Here is a 22,913-nt window from a genome sequence, read left to right on the forward strand (position 1 = left end):
AGCTGTACATAACTCTGGTGCGGCCGCACCTGGAGTACTGCGTGCAGTTCTGGTCACCACATTATAGGAAGGATGTGAAAGCTTTGGAAAGGGTTCAGAGGAGATTCACTAGGATGTTGCCTGGTATGGAGGGAAGATCTTACGAGGAAAGGCTCAGGGATTTGAGGTTGTTTTCGTTAGAGAGAAGGCTGAGAGGTGACTTAATAGAGACATATAAGATAGTCAGAGTGTTAGATAGGGTGGACAGTGAGAGTCTTTTTCCTCGGATGGTGATGACCAACATGAGGGGACATAGCTTTAAATTGAGGGGTGGTAGATATAGGGCAGATGTCAGAGGCAGTTTCTTTACTCAGAGAGTAGTAGGGGTGTGGAACGCCCTGCCTGCAACAGTCTATCTGACCTACACTATTCCATTTTCATCCATATGTCTATCCAGTGACCACTTAAATGCCCTTAAATCATGGGATTGAACGGCGGAGCAGGCTTAAAGGGCTGAATTGCCTACTTCTGCTCTTAATTCCTATGATCCTATGTTCCCATGTACTTATCGTGGTGTAGCACCATTGAGGTCAGGACCTTCCTCAGCAAGGGAATTTGAGTCAAAGCCTTTCTTGGTGCAATGTGCCAGGTTCCAATGTATTACACCACTGCACATCCCATTTTGAATTTCTGTCATTGTTAACTTCATGAAAATAGACACCCATTCTGACTCCTTATTTTTAACACTTTATTGTGCACGGCTAACAGGCAGTAGCGGAAATTAAAACAGAAAATGCTGGCAATAGTCATTAGATCAGATAGCATTCAATGAGAAAGAAAGAGACTTTTGTGGCTGTACTATACGAGGCACCAGATTGCTCACATACCCCTCCCTGTCTAAAGTGTTGGTGGGCAGGAGGAAGGCAGCCGCCCGCCAAGGGGAAAGCAGCTGCCTTCAGTCATTTAATGATCAATTGCCTGTTAATAGACTTGATGTGGGACTTCTGCCTTTATGGATCAGGAAGACCACCTCAAGAGAGCAGCTGGCCATTTAGAGACCTAAAGTTCTCCAGCACTTTCGGACAGAGGCATACAGCATTTGATTGGAATTTGGGGAAGTGTATGGGAGATCTTGCTGGGTGTCAATGCTTGAAGATCTGAATGAAGGGGATACCTCTGATGGGTTCAGTGAGCCCAGTAAGGAGGGACCTCTCCAGCCCACCACCAGCGCATGCAGGGAAACCTGCTGGGCTTCGTCCTTTCCCAATTAAGGCTCCCAGTTGACCCACTGGTGGCATGTTACCTGATGCCACCCCAACAGCTGGGATGATGGTGGTGAGAGAAGGGACAGACAGATGGGCAGTGGATAGGCTACCCATTGAATTTAACGAGCCCTCCTGCCTTCAACCTCATTGATGGTGGAAGGTAAAATCTAACCCAATATTTCAGGCCGATTAAATGCTGATGAAAGGTCATAGATCTGAAATATGAGCTCCCATGTACTGCTGAATATTTCCAGCATACTCTGATTTTATCTCAGATTTCCTGCCTCCAGTATTTTTCATGGAGCCTCCCTTATGCACAAAATTGTCACTGGATTCAATGTTACCATCTCCCACACGAGCGGCGGGATTCTCTGGTCGCCAATGCCAAAATCGTGTTCGACGATCGGCCGGAGAATCCCCGTTCACAACCGAATCGGGGGCGGTGCCTCTTTTGTGATGCTCTGCCCCCTCCAAAGCGATGTTCTCGGACAGTACGCCGCGCGCCGTATCTATGGCCTCAGGGCAGTGCTTGAGGTCCACCGCCCAATGCTCCACCCCCGCGGTGCTCCGCCCCTGACCATCGAGTTCCTGACGGCATCGGTCACGTGTGGTCTCATCCATCGGGAACTTGGCGTGGCGGCTGCGGACTCAGTCCAGCTGCGCCACAGTTGGGGTAGAGTCGATCCGCAGGCAGAAGGGACTTTGTCAGGGGCTGAGGGCACTGTTGTGGGTGGTCCGGAGCATGCAAGCTGGCGAAAGTGGGGGGCACTATGTCGCAGGCTGGGTGCCGCTGCAGCCCGCCACCATGCGCATGCGTGGTCATGGACCCGGCAGTTCTCCGGGCCGTATCGGCAGCTCGAGCCGGGTGCTCTACGCTGCCTTGATGCTCGCCCCCAGTCAGAGGATCGATGGCCATTTTACGCCATTTTGTCTGTCGTAAAACGCCACTGTTCCCGCGCCGGAGTGGGGATGTAGCCTAAAAATCAGAGAATCCTGCCCCAGTTCTTTGGAAGATCTGAAAAGTGTGGAACGTCTGATCTTCCTCAGTGTTTTTCTGACTTTTAAAATCCTTCTAAATTATGTCATCTAACTATTGCATTTTAATTTATCTCCTCCCCACATATGAGTGAGGACAAAATCAAAAGGGAACCACAGCAAACATCCCACACACTATCCAGTATCTAATGTCAGAAAAGCTCTAGAGGAAGTAAACCTGCTCTCCCAACCAGTGAAAATATATAACCTCAAATTGTTTATGTCTGCTCCAGTCGATGTAGCATTGTGAATCTCAATTTTTGTCTGTAAATTGTTAATGATCAACTAATTATGCTTTGCATTCATTTGTTTTTGATCTGAGTCTGAAAAGGATGTCTGAAACATTGTTATTGAAATGCTAAAAGTGGAGAACTGAATGATGCAGTGTGTCAGAGAACAATTTGTCATCCTTGGTGGCCTGTTGGCTGTAAGGGTCCTCTACAAATGGATTGCTGGAACTCTGTGGACCCACAGCACAAAACTACTCTGAAATTGGTGCGGTAATGCTAATCTATCCCAAATATGCTTAATCCAGGTCTAAAGTGTGTTTCTCTCCCCATCCTTCATTTTGATCTGCCCAAAATTCACACAACAAACTCACCAAGAAACCTGCCAAAATCTAGCACTTTAGCAACGAGAGTAAAATCAAAAATAGGTACATGAAGGATAGATGTTGTTTCTGAGTCATTTTCAGGTAGTAAGAATATTCTTTTTATATTATTCTCAATCAGCCTTTGGCCAAAATGAATGCCACGACCCTGGCATTCCAGTCAATGGAAGACGATTTGGTGATATTTTCCTGCTGGGAAGTTCTGTGTCTTTTCACTGTGACGAAGGCTTTATTAAAACCCAAGGATCTGAGACCATTACCTGTATTATACAGGAAAGGAATGTCATATGGAATTCTGCTGTCCCACGATGTGAAGGTAATTATTGCAAATGCCATGTATATTCAGGGAATTTAAGGATGCAATGACGTGAATGTATTTTGCCACTCTTTGTAATAGATTGTTAATTGAAATGATGTATGAAAGCACAAGATAGAATCATGGAAATTTAATGGTCAGGAGGTCATACAGCCTATCATGCCTCTCCTGTTTTTTGAAAGAATTAACCATTTACGTTAACCATTATAAAACCAGCTGACAGTACATGAAGGCTGGATGCCCAATCCTTCGGGCAGGAGTAAATTTGAGGTTGCAGCTGACCAGGCCCATGCAATGTAGCTTGGAGAGTGACCAAACTGCCAAATAGATAGATGTTGGAGGCGGTTGGACTGATGATGAAAATCAAGTGCGGAATTTACTAAATGGGAACAAAGTCCCACAGTGAGCCCGTTTAGCCACACATTTCCAGGGGCCCGCAGAGCCAAGAAACACAATGACACCCAGGTTTGATGTGGGCCTTAGCGGGGCTCCGCTTTCTCAAACTCCTCAGTGTAGCGAGAGATCGGGATGCCATTCTTAAAATGTGTCCCAATTGCTGGAGCCCTGAAGCAATCCCCAAACCCGCCCCCCCGTACCCCACAGCCCCAAAACACTAACACTTCCCCACACACGATGGGAGGGGGCACCCCCAGCTGTATCGCCGCCATGCAAAAAGTGCCACTCTGGCAGGGCATCTGCCCTGGTGGCTGTGCCAGGCTGGTAGCCAGGTGGCATGGCCACAGTGCCAGGCTGGCAGTGCCAGGGTGCCCAGGTGGCACCAGCACTGCCAGGGTACCACCCTGCCCAAAGGCATGTACCTGGGCACCTCCAATAGGAAATCTCCACGATGGCCGTTCCATCTGGTCTCCATTTGAAAATGAAAATGAAATGAAAATCGCTTAGTGTCACGAGTAGGCTTCAATGAAGTTACTGTGAAAAGCCCCTAGTCGCCACATTCCGGCGCCTGTTCGGGGAGGCTGGTACGGGAATCGAACCGTGCTGCTGGCCTGCTTGGTCTGCTTTAAAAGCCAGAGATTTAGCCCAGTGACCTAAACCAGCCCCATTGGCACTGTGGAGACCAGTACTGGTCGCCCAAGATGTCTGAAGCAAGGGGATAGATGCCAACGCTTTGGGCACCTCGGGAAACTGAACATTAAAGTGAGACTAGCTTTCTCGCTTTAATATGCAGATTTTCCTAAAAGTGATCCCGCCCCCAATGGGCAGGATTTACATCGCAACGTCTTGAGAGCTCACGTTAGATCTCACGAGGCGTTGCGAGCCAGGTTGATCCCGGGAGCGGGTTCCCGCGGCTTCCATCGGCCACACTGCGCTGCAGCGCCCTGCTTTTCAAGCCCAGCGTGGCTTGGTCGAAACCAGGGAATTATACCATGTAAGAAATCACTGGCATGTGGCACACAACTTCAGTATACCAACACACCGTGCTATCAACTTGACATTTGTTGACCACAATGTGCTTGTTGATACCTTCAGAAATTCTTTATTGCTGTGAGTCTTTAGAAATAACAGATAATACAGTATAGTATTTTTGTTATGTAAAATATCAGATTGATTGAAGGAAGACAGTTTTTGTATTTAAATGGAATTCTGTATTTTTATCTCTTATCTTCCAGCACCATGTGGTGGCCATTTGACAGCACCTAGTGGTGTAATACTATCTCCGGGATGGCCAGGATATTACAAAGACTCACTGAATTGTGAATGGGTGATTGAAGCAGAACCAAAACATTCTATCAAAATAACATTTGACAGGTTAATAATTTGCATTGCTTTTAAGTAAAAGTACTCATGCTATGCAATGAGCATGGTTAAAATTTCAAAAGTTGAATAGTGGGACTGATTCTAAAAATACGTGCGTCCTATAGTTCAATAGACTGCCAATGCTCTAATTTTACATTCCAGCAAAAATATTTTTCAGGAAACAAATTTTGACAACCTGTTAATATAATGGGACAAGAATTTGTCATCCTGATGCTCTGCCACTAGGTATCGCTAGCAGATTCATAAGTGGTCTTAGAACTGTAGATGATTACAGCTAATGGACAGGCCATTTCGTTCATTAATTCTGCAATTGTTTTATTCTCCAAGAGGGAGACAGGTTAATTGCATTTTTCTGCCCACTCCCAATTCGCTTTAAAATAGTTGATGGATTCTCCTTCAATCATGGTCTGTTTTGAGAATTCCTGCTTCTTATTTATTTTTTAAATTTATTTTTAAAAAATCCCAATTAAGGAGCAATTTAGCGTGGCCAATCCATCTACCCTACACATATTTGGATTGTGGGGGTGAGACCCATGCAAGCACAAGGAGAATGTACAAACTCCACACAATAGTGACCCAGGGCCAGGATCGAACGTGAGGCAGCCATGCTAACCAATGCAAAACCGGGCCATCTGTTGAGAATTCCTGCTTCCAACTATCCACTTCCATCCTGTTTGTTAACCCTGTTATGGGTTTCACAAAGAGTCCTTGAATCCACCTTTAGCCGACTGAAAGTTCAACATTGGACTGTGAATTGGCTTTTAGAACTCTAGATTTTAAGAATAATGAAATTCACAGCTCTCTTGAAATAAACTAAGGCCTGAAATCATTCACATGTGGCAATCCTCCAATTTATATAATTTGTACATCAGCAAAGTGTACTCGTATGTTTGGGAAACAGAGTGGGGGAGGAGGGATTGCTGTTCAAGTTAAATATGAAAATGATTTTCAAAGAGAAAGTTCATTTCACTGAACATTCATTATCCTTCAGTGGTGTGAACAGTGTGATGGCTTTGTGTCATTCGTTCAACCTTGTTACAATGATGAACTGGTAGTTAGAGGGATTAGAAAATGTTTCGTGTAGAATCCTCTGATAAGGTCACAACATGTATGAATGCTCCCATCATTTAATTAATTCTAATAACATGAACATAAACATTTTAGCACAAAGGGAGACTTTTGTACTCTTCTTACTCTATCTCGCACATGGTTTTGAAAAAAAACACGGAAATCACCATTTTGAGATGTTGATTCTTTCTTTTCACTCTGTTGCCTAATTGATTAAACCCACATTCTAAATGTCAGTTCCAACATTTGCTGTTCCTCTCTTCTTGGGTGCTCTGTAATGGCCTTCACTCTGCCAACACATGATTCATAACTACAAAGAATGGCTATCTATCACCTTGACGTCAGAATATCCCACCACTACAGACTACCTTAATCTCACCACCCTCCCACCCCTGACACTTCATTACCTCTTTCCATTGTACTGCAATATTGACCCAAACATTCAGGTAAATCTGAGAACTCCATTGAGTTCAGGCTGATGAGCCCCAGAAAGCGGGGTGGTGGGCATGTTGTAAAAGACAGTGGGAAGGGTGAATGTAGGAAGAGTGCTTTCAATTGACACAAGGGAAAGAGGCGACCCCTCCTTTCATTGACCAGCAGGATTAAATCTGCCAGGCATCACATTGACACAGACCTCTCCCACCATTAATTAAGGACCCAACTGGGACATAGGTGGGCAACCCATTCGACGGTTCCCTGGCTGCCCATAGAAATGTGTAGAGGCAAGTGGATTTGGCCACGGGTATATCACCAATGGCATGCATCCTAATTTATGGGCCGACCTCCTGTTTTTCCACCCATGGATGACCCCTAAAGTTCACCCATTGGTCACTGTTCACCTAATACATGTCCAAATCCATTAAGTAGATTCCCAACTGTCATCCAGAGGAGAAGCATGTTTCTGCCCAGTAATCCAAAATAAATTGAATGCTGAATCTCATAAATCATCGTTCAATGTGTTCATGCAATTTGTCATTCAAATCCAGTTCTCTCTCACACGCCATAAACTTGCTCCTTTTGAGCAATTGCATCTCATAAGACCTATTTTGTGTAGCCAGGATGCTTCAGCACATTTATGTACTTAAATAAAATTTAGCAAGTATTTCTTGCTATCAAAGAAGGTGTAATATTAACAAAACCTACATTGCAACTCAGTTATATACTGTAAAATATATAACGTAAATCAAACATACATAATTCACTTGTCTTCAGACTGCAGAAACTCATGATTTATTATTCAGTTGTATGAGCAATATTTGCTTAAACTTTTGTTTAACTACTTATTGCTCATTGACGCAGATTTTGTGATTGTAACGGCAGCAAAACTATCTTCTCCCTCTCGATACACTGTGAAGCTGAGCACATGCACAGTTAAATGCCGATATCCCAAGGTTTCTGTCAAGTGATTCTCCATTCCTCCACAGGTTGCACGGTTGAAGGTATCACAGCTGGAAATCAATTAGAAATCACAGCACTGTTGTAATTTCCCATTTTTATGCTATTATTCTTGCTGTTAAAACCCTTTAAAAAATTAGTGCTTTGTTAAATGAGGTGGAACTAGGTTTTTAACCACATACAAAGTCATAATTAGTGTAGAACAACGTCTCTGGCCCTGAAAAGATTAATTTTATGTTGGTAGAATGTCAGATTACGCGAACCCAAGACAAAAATTCAATAGATTTTTTAAATAGCTATGATTTAGTTTTTTCTATCGGCATCCCATCTACACGTCCCAATCATTATTTTGCTTCCTGTAATATTAGAAAAAGTCAATGATAAAACCTGCTTGTCACTTCCTGGTTTACAGTCTGTAATAATTCTTCAGTGTGAGTGGCTGCTTAGTCTGCTTGATGATATCACTGTTGTTGGATACCAGAAATCCCCTATCATTAGCACAGAAATTAAATTGGCATTCGGAAAGGTGAAGTCCAGATCACAAAATCACTAATCGTTGTTGGCAGCTTCCTTGGAGGTTAGCAGTGACTACCATTACTTTAAGAAGTCTTACAACCAGGTTAAAGTCCAACAGGTTTGTTTCAAACACAAGCTTTTGGAGCGCAGCTCCTTCCTCGGGTGAATGGAGAGGTATGATCCAGAAATATTTATAGAGACAAAGTCAGAGATGCTGGACAATGCTTGGAATGCGAGCATTTGCAGGTAATCAAATCATTACAGATCCAGGGAGAGGGATAATCACAGGTTAAAGAGCTGTGAATTGTCTCAAGCCAGAACAGTTGGTAGGATTTTGCAAGTCCAGGCCAGATGGTGGGGGGTGGATGTAAAAAAACAACCACCCACACCCCCTCATTATTGGAATTTCTCAGTGTGTCCAGGGCAGCTGGTCAGCTTAACCGGACATGTGAATTGTCCCAGCCAAGCCTGTCCTGCCCTGATATCCAAATATAATTTTCCAGGAGAAGCCAACAGTCATTAATGATGCACAAAACCATGGTTAATTGTGCATGTTGGACCACTGGGGTGAACTGTATATCCTTGTGAAAAGCCTTGCACAACTAAACAGGCAGGTAGTCTACCTGGATTGGGTCTATACGATAGAACACATTTACCTACGATAACTTTGGTGGAAGTGTACTGCCTTTAACCTAAGAAGCTTGTGGACGCTAAGAATCAAATATAACCTTAATCTATTCATGACACAAAGGTAAAAAATAAAACATGGGGTCATTTTAACTTAATTCACCAGGGGGATTTTATACCTCATCCAATATTACTCAATAATGCCTTCAATGGTGCCTAAAATTAGACAGGTTAAACAGAAAACCCAGCCGCATCAGTGTCCTGGTGGGAGAGGTTAATAAAGTGTGGAGTAATTAAAATGAACTTATCAGTGGATAAGGTAATTACAACCAACTTATAACAAATAATAATTCAATACAATTTATAGCATGGAATTATTTTACCTTTTCTGCGTGAAATCTATGAACATTTGTTAATTTATAGTGGTTTTATTTTGTTTGCAACAAGCACATTTCAATTAGATAGACTTTTTGCACATTAATTTTAAAAGAAAAATCATACATCTTTAATCAGTCATTACTGGTTTCAGAATATTTATGCATTCATCTTTTCAGCTATTTCCACAAAGGTGTTTGTAAATAAGTAAAATTATTTCATTTTTATTCTTCACAGGTTCCAAACTGAAGTTAATTACGACACATTAGAAATAAGGGATGGACCTGTTAATTCATCACCTTTAATAGGTGAATACCATGGTACTCAAGCACCCCAGTTTCTGATCAGCACTGGCAATCACATGTACCTTCTATTGACAACTGACAACAGCCGTTCAAGCGTCGGTTTTCAGATTCGCTATGAAAGTAAGTTTCTTTCATTGCTCTCAAACAAACCTGTTTGTATAAACAATGCATATGTCCTTAGGTCTTCAGGTGAACAAAGATGCTGCATTAATATTTTCCAACTGGAAATGGTTCTTTATTAATTTGGGCTCCTGGTCTGATGAATCTGCCCACTTTATGTTTCAAAGAGGGCTCAACAGCACCAACAACAAATATGAGGGCACAGTTTGTAACTTTATGTTCTGGCTCTGGGTTGGTTTCCTGGTGGATTGGTAATCATACTGGCTGCCTTGCATCATACAACGAGGCATATTGATACAGTGCTAATGTTAACTTTGGAAGTATTTGAAGAACATGTCATGATCTGGCTTCATTTATGCCGACAGAACATTGTATAAATAATAATCTTTTATTGTCACAAGTATGAAGTTCCTGTTCCCAACGCCTCCCAAAGGTTTCCTTCTGCAGAACACAGACCTTGTTTAGTTGAATCAGAGGACTAAACTTTCTCTGATAAGTTTGGGTACCTGTCCTCACAAGGATGGCAGTGAAGTATTTATATCGCACAAGTAGACTATTGTTCACTGCATGCGTCATGTATTTAACGTCTTGCAGCAGTAAAGCAATAATGGGAACGGTGACATTATCTCTTCTCTGAGTTCAGGTATTGCTTTGACAGATGTCAGTCAGAACTTCCCAAACATCATTACTCTGACTTAGTGAGGAGTACACACTTCAATTCATTGGTCTGACCTTTCCCCAGTTTGACTCATTAGTATTAAACCTTACCTTGGCACACAGACTGTCCATGCTCTTTTGGTTTAGTCTGGCCAAATGAGCACAGTAACCTGCACTCAATTCAATCACTCTTTTATAGCAACAGATCTTCTGCCTTCAGTTCTTGAACACTTATACCTCTGAGATTAGTTATTGAAATTGATAGCACTGGTAGATGCACTGCATTTTGTGTTGTATAATTATTCTTTTTTCCCCCACTGTATTTCCTACTTATTTTTCCACACTGTTGTTAGATAGGTATCAGATTAGCTTGTAGCTTCCAAATTAGACTATTCATATCACCTTTAGACATGCTAAGAAAAACATAGTGAATATTGTGAAACGAGATTGATAGTTTCCTTCTTCATTACTTGCTCAAATGTGAAAACCACACACTTTTGATGTAAACTTGCAAACAATTCCCTTCAAAGTTGCTTTATTCAGAAGTTTGAACAGTGATATAATCACAACAGCGATCTTTAATTTTATGGTTTCTACACATAATTGAGCGGAGTAGATGAGCTGTCACGTATTACTTCAAAGCGTAGTGAAGGCTGGTTTTAATAACATTTTGAGAGACAAAATGGAGAAATGTGACACTGTATGAGATCATCTGCTGGGTATGGAGGAACAAACCAAACAAATATACAGACGACATCAAGGATAATGCCAAGGCTTAAAACTCCAAGTTGTGAGGAAAGATTAATCTCACTACAGGCTATGGGGAAACATGATCCATTGCTTTAACATAGACAAATAAACAATCAACATATTGAAATAACTTTACCAATATGGTACAATTAATGGCTACAGAAAGGTCTCCAGCATTTCATAGCCAGTGAAGTACTTTTAAAGTGTAGTCACTGTTGTAATACAGGAAGCCATAGCTAACTGCACATAAGATCCCACCAATAGCAGTTAATGATCGGATCATCTATTTTCGTGACATTGGCTGAGGGATAAATATTGGCCAAGAATTCCCCAGTTTTTCATTGTATTGTATGGAACTCTTTACATCCATGTGACAGAGCCGAGAAGATCTCACTTTAAAAAGGTCTCTTCCAAAGACAGCAGCTGCATTTTGATATTTTTTCTTGGGTTTTGGACTTTGCTAGCAAGGCCAGCATTTAATGCCCATCCCTAATTGCTCTTGAGAAGGTGGTGGTGTGCTGCAATTTTCAACCGCTGCAGTCCATGTAGTGAAGGTGCACCCACAATCCTGTTGGTCAGACAGCTCCAGGGTTGTCACCCAGCGACAGTGAAGGAACATTGCTGCAATTTGAAGTCAGGATGGTGTGTGGCTTGGAGAAGAACTCTCTGATGGAGATGTTCCCATGCGCCCGCTCGCCTTTCATTCGAGACTGGAGAGTTAACGGGTTTGGAAGAGGTTGTGGAAGGAGCCTTAGTGAGTTGCTGCAAAGTATATTGTAGATGGTACACAATGCCGCCACTGTGCACTGGTGGTGGAGGAAGTGAATGTTTAAGGTGGTGTGCCAAACAAGCGGCTGCTTTGTTCTGGATGGCATTGAATTTCTCGAGTGTTGTTCGAGCTGCATACATCCAGGCAAGTGCTCACACTCCTAGACATTGGACAGGATTTGGAGAGTCGGTTGGTTAGTTACTTGCCACAGATTCCTCAGCTTCTGACCTAATCTTGTGGACAAAAGTTCAGTTTCTGGTCAATAGTAGCCACCAGAACATTGATTTGATTTATTGTCACATGTACTAAAGTACAGTGAAAAGTATTTTTCTGCGGCCGAGAGAACATATAGTACGTACATAGTACTCAAAAAGAATAATCAGAGAACATTGACAAATGGTACATCGACAAACAGTGATTGGTTACAGTGCGGAATAAGGGGCAGCATAGGGCATCGTGAGCAAGGGCAGCATAGGGCGTTGTGATGATCCAGAAGTCAGTGATGCAAATGCTGAAATGCCAACCTAGATCAAACGGCCTCATTGTGCCGACTCAGTGATGTGACTAGGCCGTTAAATCTCTCAAGGGGCCTATCGCAAGATTTACAATGTACGGGATGCCTTGCGAGATCCAATGAGGTCTCACGAGACATTGCAATCTGGATCTCACCCTCACTGGGCGGGATCCAGATTTGCATATTTAAGTGAGCAGTTAACTTCACTTAAACATATCTGCGGCGGAGTTGCCCTAGGCCTGGGATCGAATGCCTGTGTCTGGAAGACCCCCCGTAGCACTTATTAGCACTGGTTTCCACAAGCGTGGATCAAGTGTCACAGAACCTGGAGGAGGTGCGGGTGTGGGTCTTCCAGGCGATCGGATGCCCCCGGGTGATTGGGCCCAGGGCAATGTGGTACCCTAGCTACCTGATGCCAGCCAGGTACCTTGGCACTGATAGCCTGACACCTTGACAGTGCCCCTGCCAACTTGGCAAAGCCACCTTGGCAGGTGCTCAGGTGGCAATACCATGCTGGCAGTGTCGAGGTGCCCAGGTGCCAGGTTGCCCATGCTGGGCATCAGGGGGGTGCTCTGGCCTTATGCGTCGGGGGTTCTGGAGGCCATGTCGGGGGTCAAGAGATCAGGGTGACATTTTAAAACAGTGAGGAAAGTGCGTTCTCAGCAGAGGCCTCAGAAGAAAACACAGTCCAGTTTGAGAGCGGGGTTATTCTCTGCACTGCAGACTGAGAAACACCCCGCTATTCGTGCCCAAAACAGGACTCTCTTTTCAGTTAAATCGAACCCTAAGTGTTCACGTTACTGGACTGGGACCTTAAGCACATGCTTATCATTTAAATTTAGCTCAATATTTTGAGAAACATTACTCTCTTGTAGATTATTGGAGATGCTTAAATGTTATCCAATAAATGAGGTGGAGTCCCTTGTAAAAGAAACAAGATAGGCATTAGCTTGGTAACTGCGTTAGCTTTCACATGGGTCTGGATGGATACGGATACCAATTACCTTCCTTGTTACTAAGACTGAGAAAGTCCAATTAATTCCTGGCCTGGACCTGATTGTGCTCTTTTGCTTTGCATCATTCCTATTTTCCTTCACGACCCCTTGGAGTTAATTCTGTCCACATAATTCAACACCTGCTCCCTTCTGTAGATGGATCAAATGACTTTGTTTTGTTCCGAGCTTTCTGATATTGGAACAGCTGTCTGGAAACAAGATCATACACATGTATTACCCATTTAGGCTGGTGGAATTGAACGGCAAAGAGTTCTACTGAAATATTGCCAATTATATCAGCCCAACTCCATTTTCTGATCAGACCGGTCGAGAAGTTGAAAGTTGTCACATGACCAAGTGGAAGTTTCATTACAAAAGGGGAAAACTGAGAAAAGTGACAGTAAGTATCCAAAAACCACATTAAAATTGTCAGAAGGAGGTCTTGGTGCTCATAATTGCTCTCAGCTCCTTTCTGGTCATAATTGGTATATTATAGGGCAGCACAGTGGCACAGTGGTTAGCATTGCTGCTTCACGGCGTTGAGGTCCCAGGTTCGATCCCGGCTCTGGGTCACTGTCCGTGTGGAGTTTGCACGTTCTCCCTGTGTTTGCGTGGGTTTCGCCCCCACAACCCAAAGATGTGTAGGTTAGGTGGATTGGCCACCCTAAATTGTTCCTTAATTGGAAAAAATTAATTGGGTACTCGTAAATTTATTTAAAAATATAATAATTGGTATGTTATTTCCCTGTGTGCACTTATCTTTAAATAGAGCTTTTAGCGAACTGCATTTAATGTTTTTTTTTGCTGGCATTTCTTTTTCCTGGCACCAGAAGTTAACTAATGCAGGTATCCTAAACTACCATTCAGAGGAGGAGGAAACTATTGAGGGATTCTTGCGATGCTGGTTTTCCTCTTACTTCTGGTACTTGCACCTCAGTTAGCAGAGAAATGAAAAGGCATCACTTGACCAGGTGCTATGTTGATGAAAGCTTGGGGTAGAAATTAAATTGTGTCTGGTTTCAGGAAAGGACCTAGGGTTGTGCCTGAACTAATTGCATAAAGAATTGATAGAAATTGGTTCTTGGACTCTTCTGCATACTTGAGGCAAGTTGTCAATATTTATCTTTGTTATTGTCACAAGTAGGCTGACATTAACACTGCAATGAAGTTACTGTGAAAAGCCCCTAGTCACCACACTCGGGCACTTTTTGGGTACACAGAGGGAGAATTCAGAATGTCCAAATTACCTAACAGCACATCTTTCGGGACTTTGTGGAAGAAACCGGAGTGCCCAAAGGAAACCCATGCAGATACAGGGAGAACATGCACTCCGCACAGACAGTGACCCAAGGAGTAATAGAGCCTGGGACCCTGGCACTGAGAAGCAATAGTGCTAACCACTGTGCCACCGTGCTGGCCATTTACAGCGTTGACCACTACTTCCATGCTGGAAAGGCATTAACATTTTCACATTCTGCTCCCAAAGTTACTTTGACATATGGTGGACAGAGAGCTCAGAATTACGGATTGAATGCCAACAGATGTGAATTTAATTTTTTTTCCCAATAAAGATTAATTTACATTAAGTGATGAGCTCACTTTAACTAGAAGTCAAAAACGCAGGTATCTTTAAAAGTGAAACTAAAAATAAAATTCTTCCCTTTTCCATTCATACAAACACAGAAAGCTTAAACTTAAAATTATAGCTTATTCCTAACACACACAAATACAAATTACTTCATACTATATCTATTTCCTTAAAGGAGGATAAGAAATGCAGTTCATGGCAGGCCCCAGGACATCCACAGTTAGTAGGTTTTCATTCTTCACGCTAGGAAACTGCCCAGTGCGCACCTGCAGAAGAAAAATGTAAAGGAGGAACACAAGGGCATAGGAAAAGGAGTGGACCATTCAGCCCCTCAGGCCTGTTCTGCCATTAATAAAATCATGGCTGATCTGTGGCCTAACTCCATCTTACTGCCTTTGACCGATAGCCCTTCATACCTTTTAACAAAAATGTATCAAACTCAGATTTAAAATTAATAACTGATCTGTCATCAATTGCTGCCTGTGGAAGAGAGTTCCAAACCTCGACCACCCTTTGTGTGTTAGAAGTTATTCCTAACCTCTCTCCTGGATGGACTGGCCCTAATTTTGAGATTGCCCCCTAGTCCTCGAATCTCCAACCAATGGAAACAGTTTTTCTTTATCCACCCAAAATTTTCCTGTTAACATCTTGAAGACTTTCATCAGATAACCCCTTAACCATTCAAATTCAAGAGATAACAGACCTAATTTGTATAATCTCACCTCACAACCTAGCCCCTGAAGTCCAGGCATCATTTTTGGAAAACTCTCGCCCAAGCCTAAAATTTCCTTCCTAAGGTATGGTGCACAGATCAGCTCACAGTACTCCGTGGGGTCTAGCTAGGGTTTTGCAGAGCTGCAGCATATCCTCTGTGTCCTTATGCTCCAATCCTCTAGGTATAAAGGCCAGCATTCGATTCACCTTCTTGATTACTTTCTGCATTTGTTTGTGGCATTTTAAAGATCTAGGCACCTGAACCCCAGGTCTCTTTGGGTATCCACTGATTTTAACTTCATACCATCAGGATGATACCCTGATCTTTCCCTTTTTGGTCCAAAATAGATAACCTCACACTTCTTACATTGGAATCCATCTGCTACAGCTTTGCCCATTCACCTTGTCTATCAATATCCCTTTGTAATTTTATGCTGTCATCTACTCTGTCTATAATGCCACCCAACATTGTGTCACAGGCAAATTTGGATATATAACTTTCTATACCATCATCCAAATCATTAATGAATATTGTGAACAATTGAGATCCTAACACAGATCTCTATAGGGCAGCACAAGTTACATGCTGCCAATTTAAGTACCTACTGGCAATTTAAGTACCATTATCCATTATTCATACCCTGTTGCTTGCCACTCAACCAATTTCCCAGCCATGTCAGTAATTTCCCCTCAATTCTATGGGCTTCTACCTCAGTTAACAGTCTCTTATGTGAGATTTTATCAAATGCCTTCAAAAGTCTATACAAATAATATCCATAGACATTGCCCTGTCAACTACCTTAGTCACCTCAAAAAATTCAGTGAGGTTTATCAGGCATGACCAAACTGTCATGAATCCATGCTGGCTCTCCCTGATTAACTGAAAATGTTAGGTATTCAGTTACCCTGTCCTTGATTGTCGATTCCAAAGAATCTCTCCATCAAAAATGATGGGTTAACTGGTCTATAATTCCTTAGTTTTCCTCTTTCGCCCTTCTTAAAAATCAGAGTGACATGAGCAATTTTCCAATCCAGAGGGACGACTCCTGAATCTAGGGAACTCTGAAAGATTACAGCCAGGATTCTCCATTGCAAGTCTGCCCTACTACTGCTTCTAGCGGGCATTGAGAATTTACTGCACAGTTTGCTGGTGGGGGGGAATTCTCTACGCCCGCCGCTTGTCAATGGGATTTTCCATTGACACCTTCCCATACCACCGGGAAACCCGCTGGTGGAAGCACGCTGCCTGTGGGGCCAGAGAATCCTACCAGCACCGAACAGCTGGAAAATTCCAGCCTTAGTTCAGGCATCTACAATGTGCTCCTGACTTCCTTTAACACCCTCAGATGGAAACATTAGGTCCTGGGGATTTGTCACTCTTTAGTTCCATAATTTCCTCATTATCGATGTTTTACTTACGTTTATTTTATTTAGTTCCTGTCCCCGATCCGCTTTCGGTGTTCTTGGGACATCCGGTCAGCTATTCTCTTTTTCTAATGTAAATACTGAGGAAAAATTATTATTCAATATGTCTGCCATTTCCCCATAGTCATTGACCATAACCCCACTTTCAGTCTTTAGCGGCCAACATTGTTCCTGACCACCCATTTTTCCTTTATGTAACTCTGAAACTACTTATTGATTTTGATGTCCCTTGCAAGTTTCTTTTCATAATCTCTTTTAGTAGCTCTTCTAAGCTGCTTTGTGACCCTATGCTGGTCTTTGTATATTTGCCATTTGGTAGGATCTGCGCTGATGTTTTTTTTGCACTTTTCTAAGTCCTTTCTATGCTGTTCTTTATCTCTTTATTTTCCATTGCTGTTTTTTCTATGAAGTGGAGCTTTCTCTTCTCAGGGGTATAAACTGGTTCTGTATCGAGTTATTTTTTTCTTTAAACATCTTTCACTGTGCTTCAGTTGTTTTACCCAGTAGCAGATTTTTCCCGTTTCCCATGGACAGCCTCTATCTCATCTCATTGAAGTTGGCCTTACATAAATCTAAAATTCTAGTAGCTAATTTGTGCTTTTTACTTTCAAACATTGCATTGTACTCGATCATGTTATGATCACTATTTGATAAATGTTCACACACAATTTTAAGTTACAAATTAAATGGTACTCATGCTACAGATGCAGCACGGTAGCAAAGTGCGGGCAGCACGTTAGAATAGTGGTTAGCACAATTGCTTCACAGCTTAAGGGTCCTAGGTTCAATTCCTGGTTTGGGTCACTACCTGTGCGGAGTCTGCACGTTCTCCCCGTGTCTGCGTGCGTTTCCTCCAGTTTCCTCCCACAGTCAGGCTAGACGTGCAGGCTAGATCAATTGGCCATGCTAAATTGCCCATAGTATCCAAAAATGTTAAGTGGGGTTCCGGGGAGAGGGTGGAGGTGTGCGTTTTTTCAAGGGCTGGTGCAGACTCGATGGGCCAAATGGCCGCCTTCTGCAATGTAAATTCTATGATTCTATAGGGCGCAATTCTCCCAAACGGGAGTCTAAGTGCCGATGCCGAAGTGAAAACCGGAGTGTTTCACTCCGGCGTCAGAGCCAGCTCCCAGCCCCCTATTCTCCTGCCCCCGGGGGGATAGGAGCGGCGTCGCGTCATTTACGCACGCTGGGCCTTGGCGCCACGTAAAAGGCGGCGCCGCATAAAAGACGCGGCCGGCGCCACCCGCACATTTGCGGTTGCCGTCCTCGCTGAGTCCACCCCGTAAGAAGATGGCAGATCGATCTTGCGGGGTGGCGGAGGAAAGGAGGTCCCTCCTCCTTTAGAGAGGTCGGCCCGCCGATCGGTGGGCACCGATCGCGGGCCAGACCCAATCGGAGCCCCCCCCCCTCTCCCGCTGCAGGAACCTCCCTCCCCACCCAACAGGCCGCCCCCCAGCGATCCTGCGCAGTTCCCACCGGCAGCAACCAGGTGTGGACGGCGCCAGCGGGAACCTGTTGTGTTAGGGCGGCCGCTCGGCCCATCCGTGCCGGAGAATCGGCGCTCGCCTTTTGCAAGCGGCAATTCTCCGAGCGGGCAGCAATGATTCTCGCCGCGCTGGTTTAGGGGGTTGGGAGAATAGTGTGCGGGTGCCAGGGCGGCGTGGTGGGACTCGCGCGGCGCCCCGGCAATTCTCCCACCCCGCCGTTGGGGGGGGGGGGGGAGGGGCGGAGAGAGAGAATTGTGCCCATAATTTCTCGTTATTAAATCCGATATTGCTTATCTCCTTGTTTCTTCCAAGGAATATTATTAAACAAAATTATCGCTGACATACACTCTACCTTTCTGACAGGTTCCTAGATTCCTCTCCCAATTTATGTTAAAGTTAAAATCCCCCATTAATACTACTTTGCGACACACTTGCCTAATTTCAGCATTTATACAATCGAGCACTCCCAAGCTGCTACCAGGGGGTCTATACACAACACAGTTTTAGACCCCCCCCCCCCCCCCCTTTTTACTTCCCCCTGCTTGAATGGCCTCCTGTATCACGGTGGACTAGTCAGTTTGCTCATCCTCCCTGCAGTCTTTTTCCTGGTCCACAGAGGGAGCAGGTACTTCATACCTATTGGCAAGGTCAAGAGCACAGGCCCCTCCAATGCTAAATTCAGAAGCCCTCCACTGCCTCACTCTCAGTCAGGCCCTCCTGTCCCTGGCCACTGATGAGTTTGAAGTACAACCAACAGGATGTGAAGGAAACTCTCCCCTCCCTGATGTGTCGCTGTGTCCGAAGCTTGGACTCCAGCTCATGAACTATTGAGCCGAAGTTCCTCAAGCTGCAAACACTTCCTGAAAATGTGGTCACTGTAGCTCGCAATGTGATCCAACAGCATTGCATACCGCAGCTACAACACATGATCTATACTGCTTTCTCCAATTTAGTTGCTTCGGTTTTTTTTATAGTTAACCTATTATTCTCAGATAATCCCTGAATGATAATACAATTTTCTAAATTTGCGACTATTTAATATTAGTCCCAAGATGTAGATTCCGTGCCAACCAATCAGCTCACTACTTTCCTGTAATGTCACTTTGAAACCACTCTCCTTTTCCCCCATTGTTTTAATTCTCCTCACGCTCTTTTATTCTGTGTGTCCTTCACTCTCCTCTCACTCTTTTATCCCCTCAGCTCCACAGCTTCCAGGTCCTACTTACCAAGGCCAGCGCTCATCATCCTGAGGAAAGGTAGAAAAGTAAAAGAACACCTCGCTCCCTCCTCACCAAATTCCCTCAGCCCCCAACTCCACTTAAACACTCGACTGCAGCCCAAAGTAGCACTGGGCTAGACCAAAGATGGCTTGCTTTTATACTCGCTGTCTATAGCCTCTGAAAACCTGCTTAAGCCAGTTATCTAATTAACTAGTTGCAGCTGCAAGCAGAGCCTGTATAAATCCTGCTTTAGTGCTGGTCTTCTGACCCAAACAGCAACTTTTAGTTAATTACTGAATTAGAGATAGACTAGACTTTAGATAGAAATTAACTGTTAAATTCCCTCGTTCACCAAACTCCAATTTAAGCACTCTCCTGCACCCAAAGCAGCACTCCAGTACAGGTGTCCATGGTAAATTGTATTATCTCTCCTAATTTGTATCTGAACGTGGTGAAGGAATAGTGAATATTTGAATCATAATCTTGTGTTTGTATTGAGATCTTTTCAAATTTTTTGTCTAATAAAATACAGTTCATTTCCCATGCTTAATAACTATTTTGTTCTTTGTGTTCAAAGTTCTTCAGCAGACTCCTGTGAATTTGTTCATTAACTTTCCTCTATGGTTTTGAAACAAAAGTAAAAGTTGGGACCTGTCAAGCCAGATTCACTCTGGGATCTGATGTATCCAGTATTAACATCAGCTGGGATTGTAACAATTATCTTTACTATTAATCGAGGTTAATCTGTTCCTAAACTTACATGCCTGGTTACATAATTAGAATATTGGGAACAGAACAATTTTAACAAAAGTTTTTGTCATCTGTAACTGCCCAAACTGATCTAAGTTGCAGAACAATATTTAAAATAATTAAATTAAGCAGACATATTTCCACCCCAATCACATAACACGTTACCTTTGAGTGAAGCGTTCCATGGTGACAAATTCTTAAAACTTGGTGTGTTGAGGTCATTTTATATTGGATATACCAGTACAAATTAGCTAGTAACAGCTTGTTTCAATGGGAGTACCCTTATCTGAGTCAAATAGTTGTGAGTTCAAACTCCATCCCAGAATCTGAGTACACAACTTAGGTTTAGGCTGAAATGTTGTATTGAGGGTGTGTCATATTGTAAGAGGTGTCAGCTGCCTTCTAAAATGGATGTGGAAGATTTGATGGTGCTCAGGAATACTTTGAGGGCCCCAATTTTCATTGTGAACGGGACTGGACAAGACAAATTTGTGGAAAAGCAGATTGCTGCTGAATAACTGTCAAAGTCTCGGTGTCCAGCAAAAACATATGGGAGCTGAATTTATTTGTTTAAGTTTAATTGAATGAAAAATCAATGATTGTGGGCTTGTGAATTTCTGCGTTTTTTGCACGTGTGGAAGTGTCTGGTCAGGAATTTACCCCTTAGACTTCCGTTTTCACAACATCTGCATTTACTTATTGTAACTCAATGTTACAAGATGATTCATTATAAAGGGCTGATATTTTAAATACTAAAATATAGCAGCAATACCGGACTTGGGTGAGCAAATATTTGAGATTTTTGTTGTACTTTGGAAACATTCGCGTTGATTAATGTTCTCAATCTTCTTCTTAGACACAATGTGACAGAGGCACCAAAAAGCACATTATTGCAATTCAGTCACAACACGCAGCTATAAATTATTTAACATGGTCACATTTTCAACCATTTTTTTTCTTGGACTTGTGTAAATTTAAAATTGCTCTGATTTTGTTTTTCTCTCTGGTAAATCTCCTGTCACGGAGTCTCATTGCTCATCTCATCCTGTGCATTTCTGTGCACGGAGGTGTGCTTTATCTTGTTATATGAGAGTGGAAAAACAAATTGCCAGGATTACGTGACAGTTTCTGGGGAAGTGGGTGTTTCCGTGTTGAATGATGTGATTAAAATTTGACGACTTTGCAGCAAATACTGCTGAAAGTTGGAGTAATTTATTTATTTTGATGTGGATCGTGTTCTTGAAGGCAGGGGAAAAGGGACTGCAGATTCAAGCTGTCAACATCAGAGTTCCATTTCTGAGAAAATGTCTCTGCTTTTAATGTCTGCATCTACTGAGGCCAGGCCATTACTTTTATCCGAAAGAGAAAATGCTGGAAAATCTCAGCAGGTCTGGCAACATCTGTAGGAAGAGAAAAGAGCTAACATTTCGAGTCCAATGATTCTTTGTCAACTTTGACAAAGAGACATTGGACTCAAAATGTTAGCTCTTTTCTCTCCCTACAGATGCTGCCAGACCTGCTATACCTACTGTGTGTGCTGAGCCCTCCCCAGTAACGGCGAAGGGTGGATGGTGTGCAGCATGACGGGTGAGATGCTGGTGATGTTAATGTGCCCGTGAGATAATCATTGTCGATGTGTCCCCTGCTAAAACATTGTGAGATCCCTGAGTGAATGATGCCATGATGAGAGTCTGAGATTGGAATGAGCTGGTGAATGGCTTACATTGGTGAAGCAGATAAGATCCTTCATCCCCTTCCTGCACTGGATGGCAGGCGGTTGCCCAATGTGCTGACCTCTGTTGGAATTGCCTCCTGGACCAGGGAGGTGAGGTTGGTGGGCTTCCTGGAGCCATCCCTGAGGTAGAGGACATCCCAGTGTTGACAGACTCCATTGATGAGGACACCCAGGGAGTCACCACTAAATCTCTGCACAGCCTACTTCTTTGATGCAACGTCCAGAGATGTCTCCTCCACAAAACTGGACCCGAGAGAGTGTATAAGTGTGTTGGACTGGTGGACTGATGCCCAAGACCATTGACCCCATTAGGTGACGGCAGGGCAGATGCATCATGTTTCCGACCCAACATGTGATTTGGAGAGTGACTGAGCTGTGCATAATTACTGAGTTTCTGAGCACAAAATTGAGTACACATGGTTGAGGATAAAAGTCAGAAGGAAATTTATTGCACAAGAGGGTTGTGAGGATGTGGAATGCATTATTGGAGGTTGTGATAAAGTAAGTGACAATGTTAATTCTTCAGAATAGATTAAATAGGTGATTGAATGAAATTGGAATTGAGGGAGAATAGCAGGCATATAGTATTAGAACTATTACTCATGTGAAAGATAATGACCAACAAGGACAGGTTAAGCAAAGCAACCCATTTCTGCATTGTAATTTTGATGAGATTTTTAAAATTATTTTTCGTATCATTGCCTGATTTTGGATTTAAGTCAAGTCAATCATAGACTACAAACAGTGAGGAAAATTGAAGAGGCAGATGGCTGCGAAATACAGGCATGGACACTCTGGGAATCAGAATGATTAAGGCGTGTGGTGGAATGTGATGATGCCAGAAACAGAGCACAGCAGAATAAGATTGGGTGGGAATACAAAACGGAGCAGGAGTATGGTAAAGCTGCAAAATCAGTGA

The 22,913-nt window shown here is 43.2% G+C and overlaps 1 protein-coding gene and 1 long non-coding RNA gene across 2 annotated transcripts in view; one reads left to right on the top strand and one right to left on the bottom strand.

Moving 5' to 3' along the window:
- Positions 1-22,913, top strand: part of LOC119967641 (CUB and sushi domain-containing protein 1-like) — a 2,889,858-nt gene that overhangs the window by 2,230,159 nt on the left and 636,786 nt on the right. The window contains exons 15-17 of the mRNA XM_038800434.1: positions 3,011-3,205; positions 4,837-4,975; positions 9,203-9,390. Of these exons, the coding sequence (XP_038656362.1) occupies positions 3,011-3,205; positions 4,837-4,975; positions 9,203-9,390 (522 nt within the window). The remainder of the gene's footprint in view (positions 1-3,010; positions 3,206-4,836; positions 4,976-9,202; positions 9,391-22,913) is intronic.
- LOC119967643 lies at positions 14,737-19,607 on the bottom strand. Its single transcript, XR_005461036.1, has 3 exons — positions 19,516-19,607; positions 16,797-16,882; positions 14,737-14,929 (listed from the first exon to the last, which is right to left on the bottom strand). It is a non-coding gene; the product is annotated as an uncharacterized LOC119967643 (long non-coding RNA).

The sequence above is a fragment of the Scyliorhinus canicula genome, chromosome 6, assembly GCF_902713615.1.
Source record: "Scyliorhinus canicula chromosome 6, sScyCan1.1, whole genome shotgun sequence".
Lineage (NCBI taxonomy): Eukaryota > Metazoa > Chordata > Chondrichthyes > Carcharhiniformes > Scyliorhinidae > Scyliorhinus > Scyliorhinus canicula.